This window comes from Larus michahellis, chromosome 14 (genome assembly GCF_964199755.1).
Source record: "Larus michahellis chromosome 14, bLarMic1.1, whole genome shotgun sequence".
NCBI lineage: Eukaryota > Metazoa > Chordata > Aves > Charadriiformes > Laridae > Larus > Larus michahellis.
Genome location: NC_133909.1, coordinates 5,030,569 through 5,043,053, shown reverse-complemented (window position 1 = coordinate 5,043,053; position 12,485 = coordinate 5,030,569). Strand labels below are relative to the sequence as shown.

At 42.5% G+C, this 12,485-nt stretch overlaps 1 protein-coding gene across 2 annotated transcripts; it reads right to left on the bottom strand.

Moving 5' to 3' along the window:
* Nucleotides 1-300: 300 nt before the first annotated feature.
* CYBC1 (cytochrome b-245 chaperone 1) lies at nucleotides 301-12,459 on the bottom strand. 2 transcript variants are annotated; one of them, XM_074607515.1, is made up of 7 exons: nucleotides 12,321-12,459; nucleotides 9,355-9,481; nucleotides 8,143-8,184; nucleotides 6,784-6,857; nucleotides 5,659-5,755; nucleotides 4,273-4,417; nucleotides 301-3,703 (listed from the first exon to the last, which is right to left on the bottom strand). In XM_074607515.1, the coding sequence occupies exons 2-7, from the start codon at nucleotides 9,437-9,439 to the stop codon at nucleotides 3,574-3,576; spliced, it is 573 nt and encodes a 190-aa protein (XP_074463616.1). In that variant the 5' UTR covers nucleotides 9,440-9,481; nucleotides 12,321-12,459; the 3' UTR covers nucleotides 301-3,573. The 2 variants fall into 2 exon arrangements, with proteins under 2 accessions (XP_074463616.1, XP_074463617.1); XM_074607516.1 differs by lacking the exon at nucleotides 12,321-12,459 and having other exon boundaries at nucleotides 1,659-3,703; nucleotides 9,355-9,581.
* Between the last annotated feature and the right edge of the window lie 26 nt (nucleotides 12,460-12,485).

The following is a 12,485-nucleotide window of genomic DNA, read 5'->3' as shown; positions in this document are numbered from 1 at the left end:
CGTCTCATTTCCTAACCAAAACTAGTTTTTCACATCATTGCTTTTAGTACAAGCCACACTGCATCAGGCAGACAAGGCTACATTTACTGGGCCTTTCCATATGCTAGGCCCAGGAGAAGTGAGGAAAACCATCCAAAAAAGCCCTCAACAAAATGGTAAAATGCAGCAAGAGGCTGAGAGAAAGGACTAGTGGAAGAGGGAAGAACAGAACCTGTCCCCAGTTGGCACCTCCTGTTCCCAGCCGTTCCTTCAAGCTGCATCGCATCACTGAGGAGTCTGCAGACTCTGACGTAACCAAATCCATGTTAACAGCAATTTGCAAATTTAATTTTCCATGCACACAGTTACTGCAAAACATGAAAATCTGGATACGTCTTCAAGTACAAAAGACAAACAGTTTTTGAAGATGGGAAGCTCAAAACCTAGATCAAGAGAAATACACATCAGCCTGTGATACACATTCCCGTGAGGCCTGCGGGCGCCAGGCTGTGCCAGCCTTCGCCCGCACTGTGGGTCAGAACCACCGTGAGCTCCTGGTTGTACGGGCCAGCCAGCAGCACCCGGCACTCGGCCTGTGGCCAGGACACGCTGCACAGGAATTTACTGACTCCCGGGTTGTTTGATCAGCCAGCAGTGTCAGACACACAGCACGCAGCCGGGACCTACCAAACTTGAAGAATTTACTCACTCAGCCTTCGCATCAGCTCAGTCCAGGGAACTCCAGCTCCCGTTTGGAACTGTACTGGTTTGTACCGTGACAGAGCCACAAGAGGCAAAATGGAAACAGCACAAGAGAGGAGTGCACCAGCAGTTCCACAGGAAAGGCCGAGGAGTCCAAATATTCCTCCCAGACACACAGCACATGCCAGCAGCCATCCCTCTCCCCACTACCTGTCTATAGGGCAACACTATAGAACATCTCTAAAGAGATGATCATCTGACATCAACTCAAAACACAACTTACTCCACAGAATGTATTTTAAGCTATGTTATATCTTACTATAGGTTATTCCCCCTTCTAGGGATTCTGAATTTTCCTCATATTGCTTTGGGCTTTGTATAATATTGCATAGTCCATACGCACACACATTTCTAACGTGAAGGATGTAGAGCAAGCTAGAGGCACAGAAGAGCTCAGCAGAAGCAGGGCACATGATGCAGTGCAGGGTTAGATCCACAGTCGTACCTTTCTAAAGCTGATTTTTAACTGGAAAAAAACACAGCATGGTAGTATCTTCCACAGAATGTTAGCTCTCATAGAAATACAAAAGAAATCCAGTGCAGCCAAGATTGCGCACAGGTAGTTTTGTCTGTTTCCTCCATGGCCAAATCCGCAGGCTCAGAATGTAAGTGCAATGCGCGTCCGTACCATGGGCTCCCTCTGAAGAACCTTGCTACAAAGCAGCGGGTACCTGCAGGCTGAGCTCTTTTGCTTACGTTGTCCCATTAAATACTCTTCCCGTATTTCTTACTGGAAGTCCTCACAACACCTGACATTCTCATTTTACACAGTGCTGGGGGGAAGAAGAGTTCTCCAAATTCCCAATCTCGTTCTCCTCTCTCTAAAATGAGTGTCACCCAGGGTACATATTACAGTGGATTTAAATGAAGAACTCTACGAAGTGTTACACCCTGCAATATTATTTTTTTTTAAGCAGGATTGATATTATTCTTAGCTTACAGCTGTGCTTCAGAATAAAGGCCGAATTTAGCTAATTGCCTGCAATCTCATTTTCCCACATTTGTACACAGCAGCTTCCCAATTCCAGTGATGGTGGGATGGAGATTGAAAGCCACATGATTAGCCCCCCCAACTCAGAGGGCTTCACAAGCAGCTCTATCAGCAGAGGTCTGCTTTGACACCTGATGTGATTACAAGTTTCTTTCTTATTTAACAGAAATAGACCCACTTCTGTGCTGCAGTCAAGCTGCATCAACAGCTACCTCCCTGCGACAGTCCAATGACCCTTTCAAAGCGACAGTAAGAGCACTTTGTCTCACGGTTCCCATACTGGGTCTAAGTGGCTGGAGGAGAAATCTCAGTACAACCCGTTCTTGGGTGAGATAAGCACATACTTAGTTTCCGATACAGCCGTAACACAACACACAACAGGACACAACTTCTGCTGAAATCTTTTCAGAGCTTTCTCTTCTGTAGAGGTAGAGCGCTTTGAAACAAGAATACAGGTTAAGTCCCGAAGAAGCTGCTGCCAGAAGACATTTGCTGCTGGCCAAACGTGAAAGGGGAACACAGTTACTTTGTACCCCCTTCAGATCTCCTAGAAGTAACAGCTTAAATATTTTCTAATTCAGGTCTTAAGACCATATAACTCCTAAATAAAACCTAGTGAACTTTAAGACAAGCAGTTTTAGCATGTTGAAGGCATTTTCATCTCTTTAAAAGTTTTTTCTTGTACTGACAAGTTGATACAGGCACGATGAAGTTTTAGTTTCTAGACAGAACACGTTGGCTAATGGAGGTAGCTTTTACTTCAAAAAATATCTTGGAAAATTCATATTTCAACCATTTGTGAAACCGTTTGTCAAAACAGAGGATACTACACACCCCTGGAGTAAAACGTGGATGCAAGTCAAACATTGGATCTATCCCAGCTATCTTAAAAATTATTTAGCACTTTGGTACCATTTCAAGTGAGGAAATACTAAACAAATGTAGGCTGCCACATTGTTTGACATCAGTTTTCTCCCTACCTAAAGTAACAGATGGTCTTTCCTTCCTTTCTAAATACACAGTTAAAATAGTAAATGTTGAGGTCTAGAAATAGGTTCTTTTATCTTGGGGTAGTCTATGCTTAGAAGTTAAGCAGAATAGAATTAAGCTAGAACACCCCAAAGATGTTGAATCATCAACATGATCAGTTTTTGTTTACTGTTTATGGCTCCTTGGCAAGCACAAGAGAAGTAAGACAGTGTAACAAGTTGATCAGCCTGGTGTTTCTAATTCCAAGACAGTAACTGCAACTTTAATTTCCACTGGTATCTTAGTGGCGAGTCAGTAGTAGAGAATGTAAAAGTGCCACTATCCCGCATCACCTAATTGCATATATTAAGCTGCTTAAAACCAATTTCACAATATACTCAGTCATTTATAACATCTCAAGAAAAACCTCAAAGCATTGTGTTATGCATTACAAATTCAACTCTTCTGCATTTGTATACTGTACCTGCAGCAGATGTTTACATCTGTATCGCCACTTCATTAATGGCAAAGCAATAAGTGATTTCAAACCCATTCATTAATAAATAACTATTCCTAGACAAGTTGGATGAGCTGACAAAGTTCAAAAGCCAGCAGTGTCCACATGCAGGAACTGAGGCAAAGGAACAAATAAACCAGAATTTGCTTTGGACCCTACAATGGCAATACCAGGAGCGTGGATCTTGAAGCAGTTTATCACTAAAAAAGGTGCCCTAGGACAAATTCCTCCCATTACACATGCACATGTAGAGAAATGCCCAGGTCAAGATTGTGAGGATTTCTTTTTCTGAAGAACGATCAGTGTATTTTCCAGATGTTTGAACGCCTCTGCTTTCTTCAGCTCATGACGACTATTAATATTTATCCTGTGGTTCATCTGCATCACTAGCCTCTGTTTCGCTGCTCTGAGAGAGATCTTGTTGGCTCTCTACTCTGTCCAGTTCCAGAAAACTAGTAATGAGTTTGGCAATTGCTTCCACATCACTGTGGAAAAGAAGAAACAACGTAAGGGTTAGTGGAACTGTGGGGTTGACAAGGACAGGACATTGATTCTTGAGAATAACTGCATGAAGGGCCAGTCAACATATGGAATAGAGTATGACTGACAGCATCCCACTTGTGAAGGCACGCCAAGCCATTACTTCCACATCGCAACCAGTCAATCCTTTTCCCCACAGTCCCTACTGCAAGATTTCTGATTATCGATGCTTAAAATAAATCCTGTTAACTGATAAATACACTGAATGTTTGCAAAATAGAATTAATCCCCTCTGCCTTTGCACAGCTGAGCTAGTGAAGGTAACTACAGCAGACTTGCAACACTAAAGGGTTCTTAGAAATCTAAATATGATCAGTCTCCTGATGAGAGATGGTGTTATCCAAATGTCTGCAACTGAAAGCATTAAAGGATTTTAAAAAGTTAAACTGAGTAACACAAAGTCATATCAGCAAGTATGAAAATGGATCTGAGTCAATACCTGACAATTACTGATCAACATGATTGGTATTTCCCACCTTACACATTCTAATTAAAAAAAAAGTCCACACTGCACCTTCTACAGCCCAGCACTGCACTCTGAGTCAGTGGGTGTGAAAATCCAGTGGCAAATCGCAGCACAACCAGGTAACCCTTCCCAAAATATCGCACAGTCTCCTCTTCCACGTTCACATCTCGGATCTCATTCAGTAGAGCCACTACTGTAAACAGATGTGGAAAACAAAGTAATCTATTAGCATTACAGTAAACTCTCAGCTCTGCTGAGACTCCGTACTCTTGCTCTGATCCCATACAACCGGGGCAGTCCTGCAATAGCAAATACCTGAGCGATTCACATTGAACAAACAAGGAGGGACTACAGCACACACTAGCTGGTATAGGCCCTAACGAACAAGAAACACTGCCCCCAGAAATTGGGGACCACTAGTTTATTACTTATGTTTCCCACTTTAATGACAGTTTTAACTATTTTTCTGTACAGAGCAAGTAAGTGTGTTAAGTTTACTGAGACTGAACAAATACTGAAAGATTTAACTGTTTGAACATCTGCAGATCTCTGGGTCCCCACATTAACAGTACTTGAAACAGATATTACCAAATAACCTCTCGGGAAGAGACATGCTCAGCTCCCCAACATATAAACATACCCTACAGAAAAGTTCAGAAATATTAAACAGCCTTCTCTCCACATCTCTTATCTTCCATCTCCAAAATGGACTGTTTAAAAAACCAATTCAACTTAAGGACATTCCAAATTTTGTCAGTGGTCTAAGCATATTGAGAGTTGGTTTGATTTAGACTAGCAAGTAGAATAAAAAACATCTGCCATTGAAAAGGATCCTACTTTAGTTTGCAATAAAGCTCCTGTCTCACAGTGACTCAGCCAAGTCACACATTATACCTCAACTTTTGTTACTCCCACAGGAAGCTCCGAAGAAATGAGATGCTGCATTAAGATGAGCCTACTGAATATGCTGGCTTAAATACATATTATATATCTGCAAGATATAACATGCTTGCTTGCACATGATATCTAAAGATTCGCCTGCTACCAAAACCAGATTAGAATATAGAAGTCTCAACTCCTGAATCCAAAAAGTTTAAGTTTTTCACCAGTCCCACCTGCAAAGCAGGCTAGCCAAGGGAAATACAAACCTGCATGTTAACATCCCAAAGGAATGGCTAAGACTATAATGGAAAGCAATGTGTAAACCTAATTACTCTGGATTAAAATAACTAACAAGATGCATTCAGCACCCTAACCTGAAAAAGCAGTTGGGTCCTGAGAGGTAAATTACATCTGCTGCTTGGGAACAAAAGTGATCTGGAAACAGATGTGACTAATTTGAGTACAGAACTCCAGAGAAGCTTATTAAATGGGCACGTATGCTTTTCTTCTGTCTGCTCACCACATTTGCTACCACAGATACTGCTTTCTCACCTTGTTCATTGCCTCCTTTTGAGAAGGTCAGTATTTTTTTGTAAAGATTGAACGTTTTTAGGCAGACTGTTCCCTTGTTCTTATCAAATACAGCTTCCTGTAAAATTGAAAAACAAAAAAAAAATCAAGATTTTCTTAAAAACACCATCAGTAGCTATGCTTCAAAGTAAAATAAAAATAGTTACAAAGGAAAACACAGTAACACAGAAAAATACAGCTATTTTAGAGACGTTCCGCTATTACTAGACTGTGAAAATCACAATCTTGCTCCTGGCTTTAATAGAGACTTTTCCAGAACTCCCACATTACTTCTAGAAGGAAGTCAAAGCTGGTTTCATTGCCCACCTTGCCACATTCCTTACATAGGAAAAAACTTGCCTGGAGTCAGATGTGAACACTAACTTGGAGCTCCTTTAATTTTCACTTTTGATGTACACATTTGGCCTACAGTATAAGCATAGAGTGAACATAAATTCTAGCTACACTTTTCACTAACACAGTAACTAACACCACCAAAGTTCCAGTGTTGGAACTACACGGGCCAGGCTGACACTAGATTTAAAATATCCCTATCGATGAAAAGAAGCTGTCTCATATGTGTGGGTTGCTTATTCCAATAACAACTTAGGTGAGTAAGGTGACAAGCCTATATAGCGGGTTATTGGTCTCAGTCCAACTCCCAACAAATCAGCATCCACAAGATTATAAACCAGCTCCAAACGCACCACTCTTTTCCCAGTGGAAAACAGCTGAGCAGCCTGAAAGGTTAGAGCTACCCCGTTTTGTCATTAACTGGCACAGTAAGTACAAATCACACTGCAGCAGCTGAATGTGACATTCTTTCTCCCTTTTTTATACAAGAGGAACAAAAGGCCACAAAATAGTTTAGGGCAAATCTCCCCTTAAAGAACACTCTTGTATTTCACATCACATTTTCACACTTGCGTAGTGAAAGAATTACTGCCCTAATTCTAGTCCTAGTACAGCAACCCCAAAGGGTTTCCTCAAAACCAAAAGCATAACTCATCTGTTTGGACTGAGCAAAGGCACAGGGCTGCTGGAATCAGCATCTGACAACTGGTCCCAAACTTGCACGACCTCATTTCCCTGAGTTCAGCGTCTTACCTCCCACTGCTCCAGATTCTGCGCTGCCACAAAGAAACACCCGGCCATATAGAAGAGCTTCCATGCCAAGCTGTCTGAACAATGCAAAAAAAAATGCACAAATTCAGAGTGGTTTTTGCCTTCTTTAGTATTCAGTTAGCTTTAAAAGCAACATGCTCCCTTGAAAGACAGCAAAAGAAAAAAGGTTTCTCTGATGCAACATTTTTGCCTTTAGTTGTAAAGCAAGCTATTTTACAGCGCTCTCCCAGGATAAAAATACAGAAAATCTTCACATATTTTTCAAAGACTCCATCTACACTGGGCTCCAAACTGTGCAGAATTATAACCATATGTATTATTGGCAAGGTTGTAACATCACTACACACCTTTCTCTTCCCTAAAAGCACAGGCATCTTAAAAGGCATCCACAAAACTCTCAACCTGCTCCCAACTATCATATATTTCTGCTGCAGAGGACAAAGGTAAGGGACAATGGAAATTCATTGAAGCAAACATGTTTCTTCATAAAAGGAAGCAGTCAGCCCTCTTGACAAACAAATATTTGCATTTTATGTCCTGGAAATGTTAACATATAGCAGCCTAATCAATTTGCTTACTCAGACTTTTACTGAAAGCAGAATAGAACTGTGATAAGTATTGTTTCAGAAAACTTTGTTGCAATATCTTAAGAAAAAAAAGGCTGATATAGCTGGCGTCTCAAGCAGCTTTCACTGGACTTTGCTCTTGAAGTAAAAATACATTGATTATATTGGTAGTATACTCCTACACACTATTAATTTTAAAATTTGATGTTAATAGGACGCAGCAAGAGAATCACAGCCTGCAGGACAAATTCCACAGATGGAAGGACACCTGACATTTGGTTCCATGCACTCTATTGCAGGGGGGAAGGAAGCAGCAGTAGCTGTCTGTTCCCTAAAGGTGTTTTCATGAGTAATCTCTGCCAGTGATGATTTAACAGTTTCCAGAGAAATAGAGCACTTCCATCAAAGGCAAGGTAATCATTTCATTTTGGTGGCAAATAATCATTATCTGTCTTCCCAGGAGAGCCGTGAGGACCAGCTAATCACATTTATAAAACACTCTGAAAGTACAAAATACCAGAGAGTACTAAATATCATTATTAAAAATACTCTTGCAAATGGAAAGGGAGGCTGAGTAAGAAATAGAGCATTAAAGCACAGTAAGTCATACACAGGCAACAATTATTATTGGATTTTAATATTCACACCACAAAGCTGATAGGTACCTATCAGCTACCCTTAAGGCCAGACAGAAGCTGCAGAGAGGAGTCATCAGCATGAAAAACAGATCAACGGGAAATAAACAATTCCTAAAAAAAAAAAGATAGGCCATTACCTGCACTATAATAAGCGGCAGCCAAACCTATGGAGGCTATTCCTAGGATGAAAGGGGAGAGAATTAAGATAAACAAGTAGCTCAAACCATCTAAAATTCCTTGATGAAAAACATATGAATATTCACAAGTTCATCACTTTTCAAAAAAGGGACAAATGTGATTACAACATTGATCACTGTATAAGAGAGTCAGTTATTTTTCTCTGAACTCAGTATAAAAACCCTCCCATTCTGCAAAGACACTCAAGAGCACAGGAGCTGAGATCTGAAATAAAAGGTCATGACAGAATCAGGAACAGAACTTCAGAGGGACTCTCAACATAACCATTACACCATACTTCCTCTTGAGTGCAATACAACTTTGAGCATGCTAACATAAACACTACAACAGTTATTTTTCCCCTCTAAGTGCTCTGTGGAGCCAGGAGAACACTTCTGCAATAAAGTTGTGTCCTCCTGTTGAGGAAGCAGCAGTGGAAGAGTGCCTCTTGCCCCAGAGTGGTGCTGCAACTGCAAAGATCTTGTCTCGATGAGAGTGTGACAAGACGGCATCACTGAACGCAATGACAACGTTGTGGTGATACTGCAATGGGATCTACTCAGCTGGAAAGCAGGATATGCCACGTTTTCCCCACCAATGCTCTCAGTGTGGTCCTAAGTAGTACCACTCCCTATGTTTTTTTCCCGCATATTCAGTAGAGTTTAAAAAAAGATGCCCTTCAGAACATCCTGTATGACTTCCTATTTCATACACACAGTACCGTTAAGAGTTCACTGTCAACCACACACAAGATCTAACCCCAGCACCGCTCTACTGAAGATTTTTCCATTTCTGAAAGCCTGTATTTTTTTCAACATAAGTATGCATCCCCTTCAGAAGCTTCACATTTATATTGCTATATAGCATTATAATAAGCTTTCTTTTCTTCATCTTCCAGGACTCCCTTAAAATTCTGTCCATGAGCCTCTGAGGCGCTGCAGATGACAGACTGAAAAGTTACCAGTCTCACAGCAAAACTGCCACACTGAGGAGGAGACTTCAGACTGACTGAGCGGCTACGCTAAAGGAGACTTTCAAGGCATGATGATTCCTCTTCTTCAAATAAAAATGCCTAAAGACAGGCATCTCAGAGGCTCTTTCAGGAATTTATTCTGTGACCCCCTTCCTTTAAAACAAGCTCTGAAATAAACTGAGGAATATTACAGTCTTACCAACAAAGAGAGACCAGGATCGGATGCCAGGTGACCTCTTCAGATGAAGATAGGAACTTGTGCGGTTTTCAACCAGCATGTACATCTTCGGAAGAAACTGTCAACAGCCCAGTCTGACTCATGAAACCTCAATAACAAAAAAAAAAGAAGATAATTAAGAATTTAAAATCATTGCTGACTCCAACACTCTCCCTTCTTAGCATTCGTCAGGACGTATCAAGTCTTAATCTAGACTACAAAAGATGTTCAGGGTAAGAAGATAGTCTTTTTTCACAGGAAAAGCAATATGCACACTTAAAAAAACTGCAAAGAAAAACTGCCATGCAGAGACTTGCACAACAACAACTTCTCATTTTGGGAATAAAAGCCTCTTCCTTTCTATCACACCAAGATTCCAGAAGAAAATGTGAAAAACAAGAACCCAGAACAATGTTGTTGCTAATTCATGCACACTTAAAACAAATAGAACAGCAAGAGCAATGGGAAGTTCTTTGACAGCATTTTTCCTGCTAACTGCAAAGGCTGCCGTGAGGGGCCAGCCTGGCAGGTGAGGCAGGACAGCACAGCCTTCTGCAACACAGACCTTGGGCCTCTCATCTCTGAAGGCAGACCAGCAAGGGTTACAGCCTCTGCCTAGCAGTGCCACTGTCACATAATGCCATATACAGCATCCTCATCTTTCAAGACAACTCAAGAACAAAACCAGGACCTTCCAACAAGTCTGTTTGTCTCTCACCAATAAGACTGGACCTTCAGCCTAGTCAGAAAGTAACAGTAGAGATTAAAACGACAGGTACTAATTAAAAACAGTAAGAGCTGGGCAATCCCAGCCAGCATTTTCAGCAAGTTCTTACTACTTACAGCACAAAATTGTTTGTGCTGTAGCTCGCAATTCTGGCATGATTGCGAGCTCCACTGGAAAACTCAGTCCTACCCTAACACACTCAGCACAAGCATAAAGACCAATTTGTACAAGATGCCAGAAACATAAGAGGACCCAGCTGACCTCTCAGAATTGTCACTAGAGAAAGGGACAGGCTGCTTACTGGTTCTCTTGCACCAATTGGTAGAGATGCACATAAATACAGTAAAAGTAAATGGGAAATGAAAGCATGCACTAAGCATTGCGTCATAGTGTTAGCAGGGCATAATCAAGAATATCTACTGTTTTGCTCTTTTGTGTTACAGTCTTCATACGACTTAAGATACAGGGTTTAAGTGGACTTCCTCAAAAGGTATTTCTAAAAAGGAACTTTTCTGATCAGTGTGATGAAGCAAAATGCCTGGGAAGCATTCTGGGAACTGCTTGAGCACTAAAGTGAAAACAATGAACACCAACCCCTTCTATTGACTTGGCACTTTAATGATTCAATAGCCAACTCTTCTGCCCACTGAACCAGCTTGTAGGAGGCTGGCATTAAGCTGTTGTTGGCTGCCCATGATAACAGGCTTCCAGAAGAATGCCAACATTCAATGGGTTTTTGAATAACCACGAAAAACACCTAGAGAGCAGGCCCAAGCACATCCAGGTTATTACAGAAGAAAAGTATGCAATTTTTAGTCCTTAAGTCATCTCGTTGTTCTTAGATACTACCTGACACTCCTGCAATTCTGCACTGACTGGCTAGTTTAGATATAGACCTCCAGGGGATTATTTTTTTTTTTCCCCATTTAATAAAGCAGATTTAGACAAGTCTTTTCAGTTAAATAAAGAGTACATATGACTTTGGTTTTAATCTCTTAGCCACACATCTGAGAGAATCTGAAACCAAGCAACAAAACCACTTGTGCATAAGGCATGCTCCATCTCCTCCGGATGTCAAGCATCAAATTTTAATTTTCATATGACTCCTGTGACTTGCTCTCAATATACCAGAAAGTATTTCAGCACATACAAAGCCTTCTCCTGCCTGCAACCTAAAAAATATCAACAAGTCCTCAAATACATAAAGACGACTGCAGAAACCTGTCCTTATTTCACAAACAGCACATCCTACTTAAAACACAATTTGCATACATGCCCGTTCAATCCATTAACATGAACTTCAATATTCACATACCATATTTATTCAGTGAACTCCAATCATGCAAATGCCAGTGTCAGCTTAATGTTGGACACTCAAAATCAATGACAGCTGCTTGCGAGATAGGTGCCTCAGGGAATAAAAAGCACCAAAGCAGCTTCTTAAATTTACACTTGATAAAGTCGGTCATAAATGTGCCTTTATGTGAACACAAAGGTTTTACTATGACAATTTTACGATTACAGAGAGAGAGGGGTATCTTTGGGCTGCTAATTTTGCTTGAATTTGTTGAGTTTTACATTAAACCAAGGCCAGGCTGGATGAGGCTTTGAGCAACTTGGTCCAGCGTCCCTCCCCAGGGCAGCGGGTGGGACTTGGTGATCTTTAAGGTCCCTTCTGACCCGAACCATTCTGTGATTCTATTATTCAGCACCGAAATAAACACTCATATACTTCCTCCAAGCTCTGCACTGAGGGTGAGCTACCCTCAAACAAGCACCCTAAAAGCTTCACTGCAACCGTCGATCGAGCTAGGGCCGTGCCCTGGGCTGAGCTTCCTGTACTTCCCCCCGCTCCCAGCACCCGCCTCCCCCAGGAGACCCCAGCACCAACCGCTCTCCCCTCACCGCGCGTCCCGCCACCAGGGGACGGGGCTACAGCTACTGCCCAACGCCGAACAACCCGCAGGGTGAGCAGGGTCTCGGCGCCAGCGGCCCTCAACAGGCCGACGGGGCAACGGCCCCCGGCCGACACAACGGCTCCTCAGGCGCTCCCGAGCACAGGCAGCCCGGGAGGGGCCGCCGGCGGCTCCCTGAAGGACGGCGCGGCTCTCCACAGCGCTAGGTCCCCACCACCCCTTCCGCGGACAGACCCGCCTACGGCCTACGCCTCAGCCCACCCCGGGACAGACCAGCACGCCTTCAAGCCTGCCCCAGTACCTACCCGGGCGCGCTGTGAGTGGGATAGAACGGCCCCGCACCTCCGCTTCCCGCAGCCCTAGAGCGGAGCGGCCACTGGAGCGCGCCGGCGCGACGCCTAGCTGAAGGAGGAGCGGATGCGCCGACGGCCATTTTGAGTGAGGGCAGAGAGGCGGGTAAATAATCCGCC

Excerpts from the sequence above, each read along its gene's own strand:
- CYBC1 (XM_074607515.1), bottom strand. The coding sequence starts at position 9,439 with ATGTACATGCTGGTTGAAAACCGCACAAGTTCCTATCTTCATCTGAAG. Across the intron at positions 8,185-9,354 it reads ATCCTGGTCTCTCTTTGTTG|GAATAGCCTCCATAGGTTTG; the intron begins GTAAGACTGTAA and ends CTTTCATCCTAG. Across the intron at positions 4,418-5,658 it reads AAAAGGAGGCAATGAACAAG|TAGTGGCTCTACTGAATGAG; the intron begins GTGAGAAAGCAG and ends ATCTGTTTACAG.